The following is a 24897-nucleotide window of genomic DNA, read 5'->3' as shown; positions in this document are numbered from 1 at the left end:
TGACGTTTGAATTTTCATTTAATTTCCAGCTGCGTTAATTGGTTCTAACCCGTCAGGACAATTTTTGTTTTCTTGAGCAAGAAAAGTTATACCCGGATCCGAGGGTGTGTCTATAAGCTAATAGCTTCCTAGACGATAGAACTCAAAATAAATTCGGCATAAACTAATAAGCTGTTTATTATATTTACTTATTTCATTGTATACTTTGATTTACATATATAATACTTGGTTTTTTGAAATAAATTTTATAATTCACATAACTTCTTGAAACGATTGGATCTTGAAATTCAAGCTTTTTACATATTCTTACAAATTGAAAGTCTATCGGTTTTTATTTCATATTTTCAATATTGGGAAAGAGATTAGTATTTTTCTGTTCTTCAGACACAGATTCTGCCAACTTATAATGCTTATAAAGATGAGAATGCTGATAATACAAAAGATGCTGAAAAAGTGATTAGGTTAGGGAAAGTGGATGCTGTTAAGAACGACTTTCAGGAGACATTGAATGGCAAGCCAGAGTTTCACGAGATTATTAAAAGTCTAGATGAATTTGTTGTTTTTGATGTAAGTAAAATATTTTATCAGAGAAGTTATAAAATACCAGCATAGCATAATTATTTGAATTTGAACAATAAAGCCGGGTGTCTTCTTGTCCTTAAATAATTTTCTTGAAACTTCTTTAATTTTCATCTACAAAAAATGATTGTTGGATCTACGTAAAATACTTTGTGATAAAGATGGTGTGGGTATTTGTCACTCCTTTTTTACAATCATCATATAATTATTGTATTCAATTTGTAGTTTCATTGAAACATGTACAAGGTCAACAGTTTTAATTACATTTTTCTTGAGTTAGTGACGACATAAGCTCAGTGGTATAAAGTATTGTTATCTACGTTTTATATGACATATATCATTAATAGTAAATTATATATACATGTATTACAAATTTTCAGGTTGTGGACTTTAGTTATGGTAAAAAGGACAAAGATCCAATAGCTTATGTCAACTTTTACTCCAAGAATGAACCGGACAGTGCAAAACCTATAGACAAAGACGACGTAACTATTTCTTTTTCTTGACCTAATATTAACATGTGATTATTGTGTATGATTGAATATAATGTATTTCATCACGTTGTGTGCCAAGACTGAGAATAAATGCAACTTTATTACTTGATATACACCTGTCTTACGTAATAAAAAAGAGCGCATAAGTAAAAGTTATTTAGGATTATAGATTTTAAAACTGAGCGACCCACCAGAGCATGATTTACATATTCTTTGTAGTGAACCACTGCAACGTGATGCTACATGCCAAATATCTAAGCTTCAGGGATTCTAGTTTTGTAGGGAATGTGTTTAAGATATGTTTACTTGATAAGTCTATATATATACTAAGTGACACCATGGATGGGGAATTTTTTTACCTCAGGGACATGATGTAGTGGTTCAATTCACCATGACCAAAGATGATCCATATTCAAACTCGTCTGAGATATCAATGAGATAAACATTTTCACAAAGTTTGATGATTGTGACCTTTTCAGTGTTAGGATGTTTTTCTGTGGATAATATAATAACATCTTCTTATGATTTTATAACTATAGGTTTCCCTACTACTACCGACACAGTTTGATGAGCAGGTCGTTCGTGTATACTGCAAGAAAGAAAACCAGAAATATAAAGTTGAAATGATGTTCCATGAATGGGCCAGGGAAACTAAGAAAAGTGCAAAGAAAGGAAAACATGATAGCGCTTAGATGTTTATTAAATTATAGCGCTATTGCATGTTAAACCAAACAATGCTACTTTTTGTGTTTTTGTTTTATCCGGAAACAACAATATTCAACATGCACATCGCTTATTACCACGAAATTCACACAATCCTTTGCTTTGCAATTCTGATTATCAATGCCTACATTAATATACACAAGGCAATTAACCCTTAGCCTTCTCACGGCAGTAAATTCTACAAATCTAACCAGTGCAGACATTGATAAGCCGGCATATCTGTATCATCTGATCATGGTCTGCACGTTTCACTATTCAGTCCGTACATATTTTGTAGATTTCCTTAAAATGATGAATGGTTTGGCTTTAATTGACTTCATTTAATAGGCTTTTTAGCATAGCTAGGGTTAAATCGGTATAAGCGATGAACTCATTCATAATATCGTAAAATACATTTTTATACGATTTTGTTATGATTTCGTATTCAGTTGATGTTATTTTATTATATACTTTGTAATATTTTTTAAACAGCAAGCAAATAAAAATCAACAAGTATTTGTTCACAAGTAAATGCATTTAAATACCTTAAACATTGTTATTGTTATTTTTTTAATTTTTTAAAATGAAAAAGAAAACAGAATTAAAGAAATTCTGGACAATAGATAAAACACAGAGAACAAAGAATAAAGAAATAAGTTTTTATAATATATGTACATATGCTTTTTGATATGTTTTATTATTATTATTATTATTATATTACTTTAAAATATTTGAAATTATGTCATGCACACATGTATTTCAGTTTAATAATAGTCAACAATTTGACAAAATGTGTATCAACGAGAACAAGGAAAAAATCGTGATCAAAACGAGATCACCTAATCAGATGTACTAAAATACAGTTTAAGTGTTAATACTTGGTAGATTCTGCGATAATGGCCTGAAAATGTCCATTATGATCTAAAGGGCAAAACGGCATAATGGCAAAAAGTAATCAAATATTAAAGATCCATAAACGTTCACCATAAAAAGCCCGCGACGCCAAAAATCCTGAAAATCTAAACGCTGTCATTCGAACATATAACAACCGTCTGTAAGTAGAAAATGTTAAAAAAAAGTAACAAAACAGGTGTTAAAAGTTTGCATTAAATCATCGCTCAACATTTTTAAGAATAATCCCGAGTCGTGATCTGATTCTGTCGGCAATTTCTCATTTGCATAATTTATGCAATTTATCCCAAAATGCACAGCGACTTATATCAACAACAACAAAAGAACAGAAAAATGTCATGTTTGTCTTCTTTGATAAATAAATATTTGTTGGTCCACAAAGTTATTCCAAAATTGAACAGGCTCAATCAAACCGAGCCTGAAACATTTTCAATTTTGCTGTGTTGCCGCTTTTCATGGAATGGCACTTACGTGTCACATTGAAGGTTCCATGAATGATAACCTCCATATGAACACGTCTGCGGATGTTTCAAAATTCTAAATTGTACCAGTTCATGTTAAATGTTGAATTCTGCCGGTGTTAGGGGTCGTGGACGGTAAAAAAATTGGACTTGACAGAACCGTCCAGGAACAAGCTTAATCAAACCGAGCCTGCAACATTTTCAATTTTGCCGTGTTGGGCTTTCTCTAGGGATTCTCACCCGCTACGCTTTCCTCTTATAATTACCTCTGACGGACTAAGTGGGAGATTTATGATGGACAGTTCTTAAAGCTATTTGGGACTGAATTATCTTAATGTTCGTCTTCTGTCTTGCTTCGTCGTTATTTACACTTTCATGTCATTCAGGAACATATTGGGGCTAAGAGACGAGGAATAAACACTGAAATGGTGAAATTTGGAATATAAAAACATCCGCAGATGTGTTCATACGGCGGTTTTCATGGAACCTTCAATGTGACACAGTAGTGTCATTCTATGAAATATGATAAACAAGATCAACAAGGAAAGGCGGCGTTCAATGAACGCAACCCCCATATGACCCAGCAACAAGAACCAATGGCAAGGAGCCCAGGCGGACCCCAAACAAAAACAGGGCAAAGACAGAGCACGGACAGGTTAATCATTAAATGAAAAATAATTTGTAACTGATTAGGAATTCAAAGAAAATAATAATAGGCCCACTAAGGCGGCGTATGGTCCCCAAGTAAAAGAATGCGTGTGCCCTAAACGAAAAACAATGGGCGGAACTAAATAAAATGGAATTTTGAAAGGGGATCTGAGGTTATGAAGCCTGCATATCACAGATAAGACGTCAAAAGACAAATTTAAAAAGCAGGCAACATATCCTAAGGGTGATTATACAGTATTCAAGTAGGAATACTGGAACCACCCAAATTGAAAAAGGCCAAATACAAGAAACTAAAAATACCATGTAAAATGTATACACAACAATAATGTCGTTCTGAACGATCTTCATGGATCGAAAATATAACTTTTTCTTGGAATTGCTTTTAGTGATTTATCTTCCTCAGAGTTAAAACAAACCAGCTGACGCGCATGGCTAATTTTTTTGATGTGAAGTAGATTATGTTATTTTGCTCAATTCGTTAAATACAAACACATATATTAATGTTATATTATCCAAGATATTATATCCTCCCGCTGAATCTCATAAGACGGATTCTTATTTACCTGTTCAAAACAAAAAGGGGTTTGCATGAAATTTTGGCGGGATTTTGTTTACATTTTACAAGTCTATCAACATTAAAACAAAGTGGCTCACATCCTCTTTTAGTTGCATTAGAATGTTTTGAGACAATTTTTTGACCGAAAATTTCAGTGTATATAATTTAGGAATTGACTAAATGTTGCATTTAGTTGTTGACAAAAATATTTTCAATGACGTCACTGATGATGCGTGCGGCGATTGTATTTGAGTGTGTCTTTGCAGTTTTATAAAATATGATAAACAAGATCAACAAGGAAAGGTGGCGTTCAATGAACGCAAGCCCCACAAGACCCAGCGGTAAGGAGCCCAGGCGGACTGGACCCTAAACAAAAACAGGACAGGGCACAAGGCAGAGCACGGACAGGCTAATCAATAAAATGATACATAATTTGTAACTGATACGGAATTCAAAGAAAAAAATAAATGATTGAGTAATAGAAAATAATTTGTAACTGAAAAGTAATTCAAAGAAAACAAATAAATGCCACACAATATGATAAACAAGATCAACAAGGAAAGGCGGCGTCAGGTAGAAACAACATCGCGGTAAAAATCAGGCTGGCTTATACTTCTTTAGGTAGCTTATTGCGCATTTTAGATTCTTGTCTTAGAAAAACATGTGCTCTTGACGTAGTTTATGGTGCATCGGAAACGCGTTTGTTTCCCTGTCCCATTTAAATGCATTCATCCAGTATTGCCAATAAATTTGGTGATTATAGCATAGATGTCTAGTAAAAAAATTTCGGTCACCACTTTTCAAAATATTATTGCGAAGTCTTTGGAATAGTCCATAATAAATACAAGTTAAATGTTGATGCTGCACATCAAAGACACCGCCAAATGGTGTGAACAGTCACAGCTAATGTACAAAATCAGAATTGAAAATCGTTCTCTATTACAGTTGAATATCCGAAGCACTAATTATTTTTTTCTCCATGTTCTCGGTATGTGTCTGAAATTCTGAAATGTTTGTCTGTTGCGACAAAGATTGAAATGTCTGGGCGAAGCAAAATGAATTGGATAACAAGTGAAATTGAAATAACTGGTAAACTTCCCCTTTCAAAATTCCATTTTATTTAGTTCCGCCTATTGTTTTCTCGTTTAGGGCACACGCTTTTTATTACTTGGGGACCATACGCCGCTTTTCATGGAATGGCACGGAAGTGTCACATTGAAGGTTCCATGATAACCGCCGTATGGACACATCTGCGGATGTTTCTAAATTCAAAATTTTACTATTTCATGTTTAAATGTTGAATTCTGCTTAAGCCGGTGCTAGGGGGCGTGGACGGTAACTTGCACTTTCCAGTATCGTCTATGAACAGGCTCAATCAAACCGAGCCTGCAACATTTTCAATTTTGCCGTGTTGGGCTTTCTTTAGGGATTCTGTATTTATCTATTTTAAAATAAATTCAAGACAATATGTGCCGAGAATATGTCAATTTGAATATTGGTGTGAATTGCATAATGTTCGAGTGATTTTGAGGACGAACTGTCTGTTATTTTACGAATAGCGTAAAAATATGTCTGTGATATCAAAAAATAGTTATGAATAAATTGATATATATAATCAATTCTTTGTTACGTATTGTTTACTTGTTTATAAGAGATTAAACTACTTGAATAAACACAAGATTGCATTTTCGCATGTAATAAAAAATCTAGACAAAAGAGAACAATCGTCGGTCACAGAATCCTTCAAAATAACCTATTGCAAATATTTGTGATACGTTTTAAAATAAACGTACTTTTTTCACTCAGTTAATATGATTTATAACTTAAATGCTAATTATTTTAATGAATTACATGTCGGACATGTTTTGCCTGTCTGCAAAAAATATTTCCGCTGCGTCCGTAGCGCCAAAGTAATCTCCGTTGCGTATTTTAGTGATACCTCTTGTTCCCTGTCCATCATTAGACTATAGTCGGGTCTGTGTTGAGCTAAGGGTTGGGGGAGAACCGCCTCTCTGATAATGGGCGTGGTTTAGGCTTTGCCAAAAAGGGTTTGTCATTTTCCATAACCTCTGATCCCCTTTCAAAATTCCATTTAATTTAGTTCCGCCCATTGTTTTCTCGTTTAGGGCACACGCATTCTTTTACTTGGGGACCATATGCCGCTTTTCATGGAATGGCACTAACGTGTCACATTGAAGGTTCCATGATAACCGCCATATGAACACATCTGCGGATGTTTCAAAATTTTAAATTTTACCAGTTCATGTTAAATGTTGAATTCTGTTCAAGCCGGTGCTAGGGAGCGTGGACGGTGGTTTGCACTTGACAGTACAGTCCACGAACAGACTCAATCAAACCGAACCTGCAACATTTTCAATTTTGCCGTGTTGGGCTTTCTTCAGGGATTCTGTATTTATCTATTTGTAACTTGTAATTTAATAATTCGTCAAGATATATTGATCATAATTGTCCAAGTTTCCCTCCCCCACTAGCATATTGAATTTGGCAACAATTTAAGGCGGAGAGGCGGAGCAAATGAAGTGAGTGACACTGCTTCAGTCGTTACCTCTCTCAACGGTTAAGTTTTAGAACGATCGACTATAGACTGGCTCATTTGGACGTTATTTATTAGGTAGATAAAATTAGATAATTATAAAAAGAAGATATTCACACATGACAATATCACTTCAGTTAAAAGTTTATTTTAATCCCTTAAAGCTCTGTGACATGCAGTACATCAGAAAAGCTTTTTTATTAGAAAATTTGAAACCAATGTGATTTTGTTAAAACAAAAAAAAAAATGCACAAAATCAAGTCTAAAATTTTCCCCATTGCTATACCGACAAATGCATATCTACTAGACGGCGCGTGCACGCGCCGTCTAATAATTTCTGGTTCATTTGGCTTTTATGGTTGAAAAGGTTTGAAAATTTGGTGTTGAATCAGAGAAAAACATTTGCATAAAGTCTCTGTTCACTTGCACACAATCCATGGAGAGAAAACTACTTTGAAATCGTGCGAGCTAAAGTTTTTAACGGCTTGCCAAAATACAAAATGCAAGTTAGAGGCTTTTTTTTGACAATCTGGAAAGCATGCAAATGAAAATCTAAATCCGTGAAGTCCAAGGATGAAGAGTTGCACATGACAAGCAAGAGTTTTTTCCTCTCTTTCCAGTTGATAACAATTTGATTGTATCTACTTCTTTGCCCATGTCTATGAATCCGACTAATCGGACTTCACCATTGGATTTAACATGCATAGATCATCCTGAATGGTTATGTCATCAATACATATCCCTCATGCGTATGATTCTGTTTTTTAGTATTTGTTAGCTTCTTTCATCCAGAGAAAAACGTCATTTAAAAACCCAGAGTCCTGATTTACTAAACTTTTGTAAAGGCCCAGATTAACCCTAGACGACAATATGAGCATCTTGCTATCTTTAAGTTTCTGGTAGTTACATAGACTCAATGTTTTCTTATCCCATCTTCTACCCTTAGATGTTCTTGCTTAATTTTGTTTCTGTGAAAGCAACATATCAAGCATTTCTCTACTAGACTCTGGAAGAATATTTTCCAGAATCTGCCTCATATCAGTATGATTGCTTTCATTTCGGGTTAAATTTTCGTCATGGAAATTTTATGTATCTTGTTGGTTTCTCGTTAAATTTGATTATTTGTTGATATATTCGACAAGTTGAGGAAAAGGCAGAGAACGGTATTATTCTTTTGAATATTTTTACCTGTATTATGTATTTGTTTTATTTGCCTAAAGGTTCTGTTATAATTCGCTTTTTTTCTTAATGTCACAATTGTTGTAATTGTTACTTTTTCCTTTTCCTGTGAATAAAATTAATTTTGATATGCAGATATTTTTGACTGAATGCCGTGTAAGTTAAAAATATTAATAATTCCAATTTCTTTTGATTCAATTTCAGCTTCTCCGATGTGCAGTTGCCATTCACTGCAGTTTCCATTGACGAAGTTGGAGAACAATGCATATTGTATTTGGAAAGAATTATTATTGCACACAAAGTATGGCGAAGGTACCCATTCTGACGAGTCTACTTGAGAATCCTTTTACATTAACCTTTATACGCAGACATCTCTTTCTCCTATGCAAGGTACCACTTCTTATAAGCTGTTGCGTTTGGGAACAAGCTCTGAATATATCTTCCTCAAGCTATTTTGCGAAGATCTCCACCATTGTCTTTGTAAATAGCATAGAATGACTTTAAACGGACTTTTTCCTTGACAGTTTTCTCGTTTATATCTTGCAACCCTGTTGGCCATAAAAGTTGATATTGAATACAATGTATAGATCTTTATAAACCATTATAATTGCATAATAAAAATTTGATTTATGTGCTCTAGATAGTCATTAAGTCAGTAGATAGTCATTTTCTTTGTTGAAGAATATATTTAGTGATATTAAATTTCAACACATTCGACCTTTGTCTTGTTGTTTTAGTACACATATTTATTATAAAAAGTAATGTCTAGTTTACTTTGAAGTAGATATGGAAACCATATTTCTGATATTGGGATATGGGTCAAATTGCCAAAACTAGAATATTTAGTTTAAGTGGCTTTCCAAACATAGATCTACATGTATTTGATGAAGGTATTTTGTATGTATTTCTTTCTTGTTATGAAAAACAGCATATATATGTATATCGATCTTCAATATTTGAATTAAAGGGACAATTTAGTGGCGTTCAACACTTTTGGCCGTTCGTTCATTTAAACGCCGTTCTGTAGTAAAAAGAAATGAACAGACATTAAATTAGGAAATGGGAAATGTTGCGACATTTGTCTTTGTTAAGTAATAAAAAATAATTCTTTTTCACTCTTGTTTTTTTTCTTATTATTAAATATAACCCACTAGACTTAAATTTCAAGGATTCACTTTTTCCCTTAAGCTGCCCAAGAATATGATCCTCAATATTTCATATTTGGAAAACCTTGCACCCTATCTCGAGTAGTAATTACCTGAATGTTTCATACATGACAGAATTGGGCTTATTACTCCATATGAAAAAACATACCTCACCAAGTCACGCAAAATTTAGCATTTGATATTTTTAAAGTGGTTTTGAATCTTAATTTTTTGCTTTTGTATGTAATGACGTTATTTTATTTATTTATTTTTGTTGACTTTCTTGAAGAACAGACAAAATATTCCGTTTTAATTTGCCACCGAAAACATCGTCAACAGAGTTTGCTGGTTCCCATGTTTAAAGCGCGGCACATTCGAATGTTACAAAGCTGGGAGTCAAATCGAGATCTGTCGAAACTCTTTGTAAATGGAATAAAACTTGGAACAGTTTTGATTTTTTTTCGCATATTTTGTTGTTGATTTTAAAGATGAAGCAAAAAATTGACAACGATCGTCAATAATATAATGTGTACTGCGTTAACAGTTAAAGGAATATGTGACAATGTTGAAAATGGAATAAAATGCAAGTAGGTGTTCTGATTTTTTCGGGCGAACATTTTTATCTTGTGTATTATTATAAACGTTGAAATACGATTTTTTTCAAAATGGCTTATATTACGTTTTTTTATATGTCTGACAAGTGCGTGCGCTGTGATTGACAAATATGCATTTTTTTTATTTTAAAGGCTCCAAATCCCAGGTTTCTGTGAAAATATCTAAAATAAACGTTATATTTATCTATTATGCAATTTATCTAATATAAGCAATCTATTATGGATTTTAAAAAGGACCATATTTATTGGTACTAGTCATTACCATACAATATGACATTTGAGTCATATAGCAGTCGCAATACTACATAACAAATTATTTAAAACTTGTAAAGAACTTTTTTTCCATAAATACCCATCATTATGAGGGAATACGTTATTATATACAAGCAATATTAAAATAACAGGTTGATGCACGCACAGATATACATGTATGTTTAGCTCTGTGATACATGCATTAACTGTAGGTTACAGGAGTGGAAATATAGGTTTTGCTGATTTGATCACCTGCTCCTTCACTAAATCTAGTAATACCTATGGTGTTTCAGTCAAGACTATTTGTATTTTTTTCTGCACGTAATGTATTCTTCTTCCAGCATATTGCACAAAACGTTGAGAAATTCACAGAAAAATATAACAATATCCATTAAAATATGAAGATTGCATCTCTTCAGAACTCCTACAAGCAAAAGCAACTACAAGGGGCTATAAATGCAGATAACTGAATATGTTTCGGCTTGACTTAACAAAAAGTAGCAAATGAAACAAAAAAATAAGTATTTTCTAGAAGCCAAGAATATTGGTGCAAATTCTGGAGATAATCTGTTTAAACCAAGGTTTGTCTTTCTTCATCACCCTACAATCACCGTATCGGCCTTACCAGGTTGAATTCTGCTATCGTCAGCACGCTCTTGAAATCAAATTATAAGTATCTCGAACTCACTAGTGGTTTTTGCTTTTTATTTTTCTGTTGTCCTGCCCGTGTTTTTGACATTGTATTAATGTTTAATCCAGTCTTCTTACGAAATATAGAGTGAGCTCTGTATTTCTTTATTTTTTGGCCAGCTGTAGCCATGTCTAGCCCTTTTATGATGGACTTACTGTGACCCTTTTCTGTTACGTAATTGCTCACCTACAATATTACAAAAACAATTGCTCGTCTTACTTTGTTCTTCTGTACTTCTGTTAAACCAGCTGTCATGACATTTTCAGATTTGCTTTTTTGTGTTCTTGGGGAGCCATTGAGTCGTTTAACTAAACGTTGTCTTCTTCGCTGTTCTGTTCTCAACCTTCTAGCAATGTCTATATTATTTCTTTTTAATTCTTGAATGGTTTTATTTGCTCTTGTTAGCTCCTTTTTCATTCGTTTCCTAGGACCAAATGCTCTATTAGAAAACTTCATTACTACTACTTGATTAAAATTGTCATGATGGTGTATACTATTTCTTCTTGCACGTTCTATTATTAAGTACCCATCACTGTCTTTTTCTATTAAACGTATGTCGTAATCTTTACAAAGATCTTGATTTACCCATAGTTACCTAAAAAAGGAGAAAAAACTTTACAGTATATGGTATAATGATCGATACTTTGTAGGGTTATGTTCGATACCTAAAAGTGTAATGTCCGATATGCAACAATGTAAACAATAATAAAGTTAACATAAATTATCTTCGAGTCAAATATTTTTCAATGTGCTCAAAATTTTTTTTCAATGACATTTTTTGTAATGATGATACCGTTTTGGTGTTAATACGAAGAAATGTTTGGATTCATCTTTTAGATATTTTGCATATTCTATATGATGATACTTTATTACATAAACATCTATTTATAGTATCAAAATAACAAATATTTACTTATTTTAGGACAACATATTAACATGTAATTTCCGTACAAAAACAATTGGCAGAAACACATAAAACAAGAGAAAAATATTAAAGTTTGCAAACAGTAAAATTCAGTTATGTTCGATACATTTTTTTTAAATAGTTGGCAGTGTTCGGAAATACACGCATGTGTGTTCGGTATTACAGACATATGATCAGTTATAGAAGCAGTCGGGTCCAATATAAAATGTCATAACTCTTTAGATAGTGTGCGTAGATAAGTGTTTCTTGCAAGTAAATGTAAATGAAAACTCTCGTCAAATGTCAATTGAAAATCATGAGTACGGCGTGTAAAACCGAATACTACTTATTTCACCAAGAGTGTTCGGGAATACCCACGACTGCTCTACCATCATTTTTTTTAAAAAGTAGTAAGAAAACGTAAATGATTTCAGATATAAATCCATGTGTTAAAGTTCTCGTTTTAAATTAAACTTAATTCAAAACTTAGACAAAACTAAGTATTTTTGAAAAACTTTAAAATCACAAAGCGTGGCAGGAAATTCCGGTGCACTCCCACGAGATACCAAATATTAATGATGACACTTTGATTGCGTCATACGAAAAAATGACATTTTCACATGAATAACCTTTGTATTCCTCTGATGTATGTCCCACAACCTCTGATCATCTTTAAAAATTCCATTTTATTTAATTCCGCCCATTGTTTTCTCGTAAAAGGCAACGAATATTTTTAATTGAGGATCATACCCCACTTTTCATGGAATGGCACTACTTTGTCACATTGAAGGTTCCATGATAACCGCCGTATGAACATACTGCAGATGTTTCTAAATTCATAATTTTAAAATGTCTTGTTTAAATGCTGAATTCAGCTAAGCCGGAGCTAGGGGGCGTTGTCGATAGTTTGCTCTTGACAGTACCGTCCATGAAGAGACTCAATCAAACCGAGTATGCAACGTTTTCAATTTTGACGTGTTCTTTTTTATTTCATTTGTTTTTTTTACATATTAAGGTGACACCATTGTGTCCTATTGTATTCTCGTCTACGGTATGTATCTTCCATTTTCCCCTGGCTTTGTTTTAACTTAATTGTTTTGACCCCTTCCCTACACCAGTATCAAATAATCGTTATCTTTATTTTCCTTGTCGGTTCAGCACGACATTAATGTTGCGATTGTGGTATTTTTAGTTTCAACTGTTCGGCATTATCTAGTTGGGTTGTACCAATATTCATACTTGAATAATTTTGAATCACTCTGAGGATATTTTGCCTGCTTTTAACTTTGCTTTTTGATGTCTTATCTCTGATATGCAGGCTTCATAACCTCTAATCCCCTTTCAAAATTCCATTTTGTTGAGTTCTGCCCATGTTTAGGGCACACGCATTTTATGCCCCCGAAGGGTGGCATATAAAAATCGTCCGTGTGTCCGTCCGTCCGTCATTCCGTCCCGCTTTATACATATAGACAGTGGTGGTCGTGTCCGCTCTGAAACTTCAGTATGCATGGAAGGATTTTAATTTTTCTTTCATTTATGAAATAACCATAGATGTAAGGTATGTCGCGAACAAGACTCGGGTTCCTAAGACTAAGGTCAAGGTCACAGTGGGGTTTCAAACTTTGTCATATTTTATGTTCTATAAATATAGAAGGTGGTGGTGGTCGTGTCCGCTCTGAAACTTCAGTGTGCGTAAAAGGATTTTAATTTTTCTTTCATATATGAAACAACCATAAATGTATGGTGTTTCGCGAACAAGACTCTAGTTTCTATGAGTTAGGTAAAGGTCACTGTGGGGGTTCAAACTTTGTCATTTTTATGTTATATAAATATAAAAGGTGGTTGTCGTGTCTACTCTGAAACTTCAATGTATTAAAGGACTGTAATTCTCTCATATATTAAATGACCATAGATGTATGATGTGTCACAAACTAGACCATGGGTTTTTCGACTAAGGTCAAGGTCACTGCTGGGATTCAAAGTTTTGTTGATTTTTATGTTGATACCCATTAAGACAGTGGTGTTTGCGTCCGCCCTGAAACTTCATTATGCATGAAAGGATTTCATTAATAATTGAATAACTTAAGGTGGATGTATGATGTGTTGTGAACAAGACCTGAGTTTTTCCATAGTGGCATATGAAAATCGAACCGTCCGTCATTCCGTCCCGCTTGATACATATAGACAGTGGTGGTCGTGTCCGCTCTGAAACTTCAGTATGCATGGAAGAATTTTAATTTTTCTTTCATATATGAAATAACCATAGCTGTAAGGTGTGTCGCGAACAAGACTCGGGTTCCTACGACTAAGGTTAAGATCACTGTGGGGGTTCAAGCTTTGACATTTTTTTATGTTATATAAATATAGAAGGTGGTGGTCGTGACCGCTCTGAAACTTCAGTATGCATGAAAGGATTTTAATTTTTCTTTCATATATGAAACAACCATAGATGTATGATGTGTCGCGAGCAAGACTGGGGTTCCTTCGACTAAGGTCAAGGTCACAGTGGGGTTCAAACTTTTTCATTTTTTATGTTATATACATATAGAAGGTGGTGGTCGTGTCCGCTCTGAAACTTCAGTTTGCATGAAAGGATTATAATATTTCTTTCATATATGAAATAACCATAGATGTATGGTGTGTCGCGAACAAGACTCGGGTTCCTACGACTAAGGTCAAGGTCAGAGTTTTGGTTCAAACTTTGTAATTTTTTATGTTAAATAAAATATAGAAGGTGGTGGTCGGGTCCGCTCTAAAACTTCAGTGTGCGTGGAAGGATTTTAATTTTTCTTTCACATATGAAATGACCATATATGTATGGTGTGTCGCGAACAAGACTTGGGTTCCTACGACTAACGTCAAGGTCACAGTTGGGGTTCAAACTAATTTATTTTTATGCCCCCGATAATTTCACATATGAAATAACCATAGATGTATGATGTGTCGCAAACAAGACTCGGGTTCCTACGACTAGGGTCAAGGTCACTGTGAGGGTTTAAATTTGTCATTTTTTATATTATATAAATATAGAAGGTGGTGGTCGTGTCCGCTCTGAAACTTCAGTATGCATGGAAGGATGGTAATCTTTCTTTCGTATATTAAATAACAATAGATGTATGGTGTGTCGCGAACAAGACTGGGGTTTCTAGGACTAAGGTCAAGGTCGCTGTCGGGGTTCAATTTGTCATTTTTTATGTTATAGCATTCGGCACGATATGACCAGCTATGTGTTGACGTGCCGTAAAATTCCAAATAAACAAACATTCCGCCCATAATTTTAAAAAAGAAAAGAGGGAAATCCCATAAACCGACTGGTTTATGTGGTAATGTTTCTTGTTTATGGGGAAACATGCCTCATAAAGATTAAAGAAAAAGCACATAAACCCCAATTGTTGGCACTTCCGTCCGAACATATCTCAAAAAGTATTTGAGGTATCAAATTGAAACTACAAATTGAAACTTCATAGGGAGATAGATCTCATTAATGAGGGATGCAGTGCACAGGAATAATAACTCTACCCTGCATTATTTTTCAGTTATTGCCCTTTGTTATTTTTCATGCTTAAATTTTGTCCAGAGCATAACTAAAAAAGCCTTTGAGATATCAACATGAAACTTCATAGGTGGATGTATCTCACTCAGGAGGTGCGCAGGGCATAATATGGATAACTCTACCTTTCATAGTTTTTTAGGTATTGCTCTTTGTTATTTTTTATACCTAATTTTTCACCTGAATGGAGCATAATTCAAAAAGTCTTCGAGATGTCAACATGAAACTTCATAGGTGTATTTATCATATTAAGGAAAAATGCTGTGCGCAAGAATGATAGCTCTTCCCTTTATAAGTTTTGAGTTATTGCCCTTTGTAATTTTTCATACTTTTTGTCCTGAGCTTGTCTATAAAATTGTAAGAGGTATCAACTTGAAACTTCATAGGTGGATAGATTCATTCAGGAGGAGGGCAGCACACAATAATGATAACCTACTCTGCATTATTTTTCAGTTATTGCCCTTTCTTATTTTCAGCCATCAGTATTCACAAAGGTTTCAAATCTGTAATCACTTCAGCCACCAGTTTTCATTACCAAAAGACCTCTTTAAATTGAATTATTCTGCTCTACTACATATACATTCTTCCAATGACCAAACACATTCGGCAGGGGATGACCATGCTAACATGGCTCTGGTTATTTTAAAGACCATCTAGCTAATGTATAACTAGGCTCATTTTTGAAATTCAAACGTGTTAATGCAGATAAGCCAGTGTTAATCAAAATGTCGATGCCCCTTACAACCAAAATATCTTACCGGCAATATTTATATAAGGAACGCAACTATATAGAGAACAGCTTACACACATAACAAGTGGATGGATAAATTGTAATATACGTTTAATCATCATAATTCTGTGAACAATTCATGTTTTTTTAAGGTTTATAAATCACATTTCGTAAGTTCATTCGTACAGGTATTTCAGTGCCTGTGTTGCGATACATGTATATTCGAATAACAATTTAATTGGTCAGGGTAAAGACTCGCTTTATAGTGTTTTCTCTTGGAAGCGTATGTTCAGTTTCATAAGGTATCCGAAAAGAAAACACTGGACTGAGTAATGAGCGAAAAAGTGCAGTTCGTACTGATGTAGACAGAAAAAAGGTGATATAGGATGAATGTATGCGAAAACAAAACATGATAAAGACACGTTAATTAACAGATGTGCCAAGTAGAACACAGCTAAAAATGGAATGAAACAAAAAAGGTTAATACATAATTGTAAGTGTAACACTGATGAAACTTCTACTGAATGATTATTTTTGGATTGCGTTCAGTCGTACTCATTTAGCATTGCAGGGATAACAACGATCCAGGAAATGATTACAATCTGTTTATTCCTCTTGTTTTTTAATCATTTCAATGGCTGCATAACATCGTTCAAGTTCTAAGTTTTTGTTCAGTTTGTTTTGTAAAAGACTTAATCACAGTTCAACATTAATTCCTATTACAAAACTGGAAATGATATTAAACTTATTTTTATAAGAATGATAACACAGGTTTTACTTTTATATGCAATCTTTGAGAATAAGATGTAACATTATACCATACACTCGGAAACAACTTTACCCATGTACCGTGGTTAAGGCATCAAATGTATAATGGACAATGTTTGAAAAGTCAGCTAAAGCTTTATTTCATTGAACTTTATTATGTTCTATACACAAAATACAAATATAACAAAAGTTTACCGTCTTGATTGCAAAAAATATTGACTTAAATATTAAAAATTTGCATCAGTAATTTAATTCTTAACTGATTTCATCTTCATCTTACTTTAGAAGTGGTAAGGAAAACCCATAGTTTTGAAATGAATAGACACAAAAATAAGAACAAGTATATCTGAAAAAATGGTTTATTAATATACATAATATATTGTCAGATTTAATGAAAATGAAGGTGGCTTTAAAAATTGGGTCATATTTTTGAACTTTCACTAGGGTATCCTTTTATTTCATAAAATCATTTAATTTATCTACTAGTACATACAATTATGAAGTCTTATAAAATACATTATTCGCGTGAGTTTTATTTATCGTTCACCGTATTAGGTGATAAATTTGATATTCCAAAATGAAAATAAAAGGTAACAACTCTGCCTTGTCTCTAAAAAAATATATATATAAATACATCTGGACAATATGTACCTACGAAAAAGTACGCATGAAATAATATAACATTTTTTTTTAAAGCCGGACGGGCCATAGGCATCAGAATAAAGACATATAAAATTACAATGTACAAGATTTGTAGAAATGCAAATAAACAAAAAGAAAGATTTTTATTTTGATCATAAGCATTTTGTGACACCGTTAAACATTTCAAACTATTATTTTATCATATTATGGTATAAACAAACAGGACATATTACATCCTATCAATAAGGAAAAGGATATGCAAAAAAGACAAAAAAAAACAAAGACGGCATACATAAATCTTAATCTTTACATATCTACATCTTTACTGCGTTTTAGATACATTTGTTCGTTTAATGGCAGGATAGTGATTTTGTAGTCAGATGCTTTTATAATAAATATGCATTTATCCTGAATTCATTTACAATCTACAGATATAGGTTACATGTAAGAATAAAGTGAAACTCATATTCTAAAACAAAACAGTTAGATAACTTACGATCGTAAAAAGGTTTAACTCTAAGTTTGTTTCCCCTGCCAGTTTCAATTTCAGGTCTTTGTTGGGAAAACGCTGAGCCGAGACATTTAACCTCTTAAATTTTTAAAACATGAGCATATAAATAGAAATAACACAAAAATAACAAAAGATATAAAAAAACCAATACAGCGACTATAATAATGGAAATATGTTACCGTGCAAAATCATGATTATATTACATATTAAACAGAAACCATTGTGAGAAATGAAACTACAAATAAAATAGAGAAAAACAGAATCCCTAAAGAAAGCCCAGCACGGCAAAATTGTTAAATGTTGCAGGCTCGGTTTGATTGAGCCTGTTCATGAACGGTACTGGAAAGGGCAAGTTACCGTCCACGCCCCCTAGCACCGGCTTAAGCAGAATTACAAAACGGACTTTGGTTATATTATCACATATACTAAATATGTATTTCTATTGAAATCTTGTGAGCGAATGTGAGCAGATTAATTAATGCACATTCCTAACAGTTGAAGACAGCTGTACGCCTTAAATAAAATCGATGTCGTATTAGCATATCAAACTATAATTGTTATAGACCTTTGTCTTCCGTTTCCCTGGAAATATCGTATTGTAAAAAGGTCTATATATATTTTGTATATTATTGTATTCAAGAGACATCGTTATTCTTCATGAAGTTCATCTGGCTGATTCCGTAATTTTCTTGACAGCCTAAAATTGCAAAGAGATTATAAAAGGTGACATAAATCTGCTAAGATACGGATTATCCTACAATTAGAAAGACAAAACCTACGTTTTATGTTAGCGGTTTTCACATTATTTTGATATATATGACTAAAGAGTACACAAATTATCTCTCACCTCATTTTCTGAATTCGTATGCAAGTGTGCATACAAATAAGGAAAATAGTGACAACTAGATACACAAAGGAAATATCTAAGCCAAATTGTATTTGAAAAAAAAAATCAAATATAGCGCTTTTAAGTACAGTTTCTTCTCAAAATTTAACAATGGGTTAGCACAATACCTATATTACCTTCATACTAACAGTTAAGTAAGTAACAAGTTGTTTTATAAGACTAATTATCAAGAGTTGTTTAAAACAGTAATTTGTATCATAGTTTGGAGACCTTTCTGTTGAATATGTGTCAGGGTTAAATCGTATAGATATACATGCACAGTGCGTTAACTGGAGTGCGGGTATTACTTACCCGCACTCCAGAGCATGCCCATTGATTGGCTCATTTTTGCTGGGGTTTACATATTGTGACGGCAGAGAAAGGGAAAGCGACAGAAATATCATATTCAGATGTTCGTTCATTGGTTCATTTTTGCCGGGGTTTCATATTGTGACAACAGGGAACGTGTTTTTATGTTTGACTATGATACAAAAGAGAAAGAACATCAAAACACTCGGTAATCTGATTAATACTCGGGGGCTACGCCCCCTCGTACAAATCAGATAACCTCGTGTTTCGGTGCTCTTTCTATTACGTAATGAAATATTTCTCAAATGGCACGCCAGTTGAGTAGTTATATTCAAAAAGTAAACTACATAGTTATTAAATTGAAAATTGTTTTAGTATTTGATCTCTCCAGACAATGTTATATGCGGCCTGAGAAGTAATTATATTGCTTTATTGCAGATTCAGCTTTTAAGTACAGTTTCTTAAAATTAAAAAATTGGTTAGCAGAATACTATTTCCTCCATACTAACAGTTAGGTTAGTGACAAATTGTTTTTAAAACAAATTATCTAAAGTTGTTTTTATAAACGTTAATGTTATGAAATATTTTTCAAATAGTACACAAGTTGAAAAGTTATTATAAAAAATACACTACATAGTTATTAAATTGAATGGAACATGTTTTAGTATTTGATCGCTCCTGACAATAAAATATGTGGTGTGAGTAGTAATTATATTGCTTTATTGCGTACTCAGCTTTGTTAAATAATTATTGATATGACTTCGATAGAAGTGTATAATTACCTCTTAAAAATGCTTGCAACTCTCTCAAATCTACTTTCGTGTCGTTTGTATGTTTTAGGTATGATAAAAACTGCCAATGTAACTGAAAAAAAAACGTCCGTGGGTCCATAACTTGGTATTTATTTGTATTTGTATGTGTGAGACTTAAAATTAAGAACAAGAGAAACCTACAGATAGACGATAAATAGACAATCAAGCTATATGTATTACCATACAAAATAAATACATGTACTATAGGCGTAACATTCCTTATGAAGAATACGAAAATTAAGATCGGAAAGGGGGGATGGGGTGGAAGGGGACGCGCAGGTAAACAATAATGTAACATGAACAAGATAAATAATCAGAGAATCATGCAATGTACGGGCAAACAAGGTTATGTTATGTATGGCATATGTTCCTGTTTTACAATTGAATGTTAATTTAATATGACGTACTTTTGAGGTATATCCGTCTTAACCATGTCAAACAAAATCAAATTTTAACATGTAATTAAATTGTCAAACAAAAAACGTCACTGACTGAGAGATTCCTAAATTTCCGGATCCATGGGCTTATTATACATTGCATTCAATATATATATTTGCCAAGATCACTTTTGCAATAACTACATGAAATGACATATTCTGCCCTATATATGCTGACAAGATTTGTTGCAGGTGTTACCAGGATAAAAGTTGTTTTAAACAGAATCATTACGAACAAGCTGATTGAAGACATGGTAAATTAAAAGGTATCGGAGACAAATGTTTATGTTTGTAATTGTATTCATATTTGAACGGTTCGGGTGAACAAAGTTAAGATTGTGACGACTTTGTGTAAACTCACATAAGTGTATTGTTACAGATCTGATACATTTAGTTATCAGTCACGTTTACCCTAATTCTGAAAAAAAACTTGAAAATGATAGACATGTGACACCAAAATAGAGCCAGGCTAGCCAGGATAACCTGTAGTTTGTCAAAGCGAGTAATAATATTGCCTGACTGAATTTTAATTTTCATCTAAATACCCTTAAAGTGAATCATCATGACAAATTTAATTTAGAAAGACAGAATGTAAAAGGCTGAGAAAAATATCTAGAGAAGGCGTCACTAAATTATAATTTTATAAGCCAGTGACACTGTGTTTGTGTAATCAGTATATAAAAAAACGTATTTGAAACTTAATAAAAATATTTGTATTCAAATATTTTTATGTAAATGTATTTTTGTTATTGTTTATTTCTATTTGTTACAAACGCAATTGGTAGTTCTTACCTATAGCCATGAGGGTTGTCAGTCTGAAGAATGTCAAAACATAAGCGGTGAGAAGCAATCCAAAACATAGCTGAAAAATAAACATATATGCATATAAAATATGTATAATTCTAATTTTACTTCAAATTCAAAATAAAAAGCCCTTACAGAGTTATTGCTGGGGTTACGTTTTATCACATGAGCATTGGGCCTGGCTGTTAAAAGATTCACAATTTTAAGAGTCAATACAAAAGGAAACTCAGAATGTTTAGAGCCAACAGATTAATAGCTCACAATGTTGAGAAGGAAAAATAAGTAAAGTCAATACATAAAAAGCCCACAATGTTTAAATCCAACAAGAATATTTCATAGAGTTACCATAGTCCCCTGTTTACGGGCAGTTTTGCATGAAGCACATAATTGTGGTATTTCAAAAATTGAGGTCTGGATCTTGACATGCAGCGCAAAATCGTGATCAATGCTAGATCTGCACACGCAACAATAATTTCATTAGATAACTCCTACAGAAATCTATTTGAAAAATTGTTATCACCTTTCAAAACCACATGATGTGCGAGATACAAAATCAGTATAGGGTATGGTCTGTTACCGGGTATATTTCTTGTTCGGTCCGTGACTTTTTCATTAATCAAGATATGTCGGTCATTCACCAATGACAGTTTACTTACTTGGACCTGACTTTGCATCATACCCCGTAAAAGACCATGTACGGCTTCGACCTCAAAGTTTGACATTGACCTTTGTAGGGGTCTGGCGTGTTGCACATGACATGTCGTCTTATCATTTAGAACATTTATGCAAAGTAATTTCGGAATCTCTTTATTGACGGCACATATACGATATAACAGATCATTTTAAGTGTATACCTCCAAGTGTAGCCTTGACCTTAAGCATAGGCGTCTTGGTGTTGCGCACTGCATGTTGTTTCATTTTTGTTTGTGAAATTTATGCCAAGTAATTTCAAAATCCCCTGATCGATGAATAAACAATGGACCGTACACAAAATATACACTATAATAGACCATGTTGAGCTTAACTTAAAGTGTGACCTTGATCTTGTAGGTAGGGGTCTTAGTGTTGCGTATAAAGCATCGTTTTATTATTATGCAGATTTGTGCCAAAAACAATTCAAAAGCAATTGATCTATGAAAAAGTTATAGACCGGACACAAGCTATACCCTGTAAAAGAGCATGTTAAGCTTTGACATTCAGGTGTTTCCTTGACCTGGAAAGTAAGCGTCTTGGTGTTGCGCACGACATGTTTAATTATTTTAAACATTTGTCCAAAGTATTTTTTCAAATCCCTTGACGGATGAAAAAGTAATACCGGACACGACGTATATTCTCCAACAGACGATGTTTACATTTAACCACCAAGTGTGACCTTGACATTGTACTGTGCATGCCACATTGTCTTATTAAAAAAAAAACATTTGTGCCAAGTTATTTCAAATCCCTTCGATAAATAGCATATTTATGGACGTACAGAAAGGCAGTCGAACAGATGGACAGAGTCAATTTCTACATTTTCATTTTTTATCGTATAGGTGAGGGATAATGAAGCTTAAAATGTTTACAGCCATTTATAAAAAAGCTCACAATGATTAGAGAAAGTACAAATTAAGCTTATAACGTTCAAAGCCAATAAATTAGAAAACCTCACTGTTTAGAGCCAATAAATAGAAAAGTTTGCATTTAAGGCTAAAAATTATACATAAAACACTCATAGATTTAGAGCTAATATAGTTCATTATCATGTTCATAGGAATGTATTTATAATCGTATATTCTTTCTGTTATAATTTTTACTGACAGCAACTACAGTCCAATATTCATTAACGGAGAAAATGTTGTTTGAAGATGCAAAATATATATTTGTTTCTACAGCACAGAAATGTCAAAACAAGATAACTCCACAACGTCATAGAACCTTATACTAGTATTGAAAATGTTGATTGAGACAAAACAAATTATACTAAAAAAATATTTACTTGAAATACCACAATTCCTTTAATGTCGTCTGAAAAAATTGTTTGATGAAGTGTACCCCAAGCAGATTTCATTCCAAGTTCAATGTTGCCCACTATAGTATATCTCAATTTTTTGCCGTACAAAAGTGTTGACCTTAGTAGAAGAAATGAATCAAAGGGATACAATTAGACTTTTGTTTTAATAAAAGATATATGTAACATGTAGACAATATTATTAATTCATCTTCTGCGTAAAATCCTAAACGTGTGATGCGAACCCTAAATAAATGATTTAGGAAACACTTTAAAGGTACGGTATAACAAAAAAAAGACTGAAACAAAAGACGTTATCTAGGATGCACTTATTGGCAAGTAAATGAAACAGAATATTTTACTGCGGCGTAACCCTAATACATCCGTACAAGTATTGAAAAGCAAAATCTTATTCATGACAGAACAAAACAGATTTTAGTATAAAATATGACTTGAAAATAATAGTTCTTTGTCATTACACATATAAACAGCTAGCATACGGAAAGTCAGTGGTTTTACTCAGGTGCCCGTTTGCGTCTGAAATAATGTACGGAAGAGCACCCGAGGTATTGCTCCACCAGTAAAGCTGGAACGTTATCTATACTATGTCGGTGTGACGTAAAACCAAAAAAACAAACAAACATATAAACAACATAGATTGAACACATCGAGAGGAAAAATACAAGCATAACATTTAACATTAGGTTTTATCACTCATACACATTATTCATATATTCAATTTCTGAAAATAATAATTTATTACAAGCTATGCTATTTTTTCAAAGTATTGATATTTACATTTGTTTAAAGATCAATAAATTTAAAATTTCTAGGATGCATATAGTAATAGTATACACCATTTTCCTATATTTGTGTAAATGGGACAAATTTGAACAAATTGATATTCATCTTCTATGCCGTTAAGGTTACAAAAAAGTATATTTTCTTTCCGATCTGACATAGTTTCTATTTAAATTAAAGGTATGCAGTATTGCTTACCTTTGCAGATTTAACGTGTCCATTCGCTTTATTTTTAGTATTCTGACGAAGGCACGTGTCCATATTGTCAGTAAGCTTAATAAAAGTGTAACGTGAAAAATCACCGCCATAACATTGTTTATCGATACATAATAAAGCAAAGCTAATATTCCGCCTAGAACTAGGATTGATTGTTGTGCATCACTCCAGTAAATCAAGTCCAAAACTGTAAAATAATAAACATTTTATTTAGTTTTGTTTATTCATGAAAATGTAATGATATAAACGTTAGAAAGTTTAAAAGTATGACCTCTATTAAGGTACGCTATAATGAAAAATGCAAATATCTTTTTATGTACGGCTTCTATAAATATTCAAGTCACGTAAATGACAAATGTTTGCTTACATTTGTTTTTGTCTTGTTTACGTTCTGAAATAAATAAGCGAAAATGAAGAATATTATCAGATATCTTATTCAAATGTACATACATGTATATTGTTTTAATTTTCCACATTTAAAAAAATCTTGGTAAATGTACGCCACACTATTTGTCATTTTAATGCTTGTTTACGGAGATTCTTATGTTAGAATCGAATGCATCATTGAGGGTCGTTCAAATTTGAAAGAGCCTGAATGCGTTATTTGATAGAGAAAAATTCAAGTGTTTTACTTACTTTCAGCATTGCATCGGTTATTTATTAGTAAACTATTATTTAAAACAAATAAGTTAATCATTTAGATTAAATCGAATTGTTTATGTGAATTGT

The 24897-nt window shown here is 33.0% G+C and overlaps 2 protein-coding genes across 2 annotated transcripts in view; one reads left to right on the top strand and one right to left on the bottom strand.

Moving 5' to 3' along the window:
- The window catches only part of LOC132717454 (deoxynucleoside triphosphate triphosphohydrolase SAMHD1-like), a 33210-nt gene extending 30917 nt beyond the window's left edge, over positions 1-2293 (top strand). Inside the window, exons 11-13 of the mRNA XM_060700922.1 lie at positions 385-567; positions 960-1064; positions 1613-2293. Coding sequence (XP_060556905.1) covers positions 385-567; positions 960-1064; positions 1613-1765 — 441 coding nt within the window. The 3' untranslated portion in view covers positions 1766-2293. The remainder of the gene's footprint in view (positions 1-384; positions 568-959; positions 1065-1612) is intronic.
- A 14652-nt stretch (positions 2294-16945) lies between these two features.
- LOC132717455 (uncharacterized) overlaps positions 16946-24897 on the bottom strand; it is a 37386-nt gene continuing 29434 nt past the window's right edge. The window contains exon 8 of the mRNA XM_060700923.1: positions 16946-18610. Within this exon, the coding sequence (XP_060556906.1) occupies positions 18562-18610 (49 nt within the window). The 3' untranslated portion in view covers positions 16946-18561. The remainder of the gene's footprint in view (positions 18611-24897) is intronic.

The sequence above is a fragment of the Ruditapes philippinarum genome, unplaced genomic scaffold (genome assembly GCF_026571515.1).
Source record: "Ruditapes philippinarum isolate M1 unplaced genomic scaffold, ASM2657151v2 ctg5383_1_1_1_1, whole genome shotgun sequence".
In the NCBI taxonomy this organism is placed as follows: Eukaryota; Metazoa; Mollusca; class Bivalvia; order Venerida; family Veneridae; genus Ruditapes; species Ruditapes philippinarum.
The sequence above is the reverse complement of the archived record's forward strand: the minus strand, read 5'-3'. Positions and strand labels throughout refer to the sequence as shown.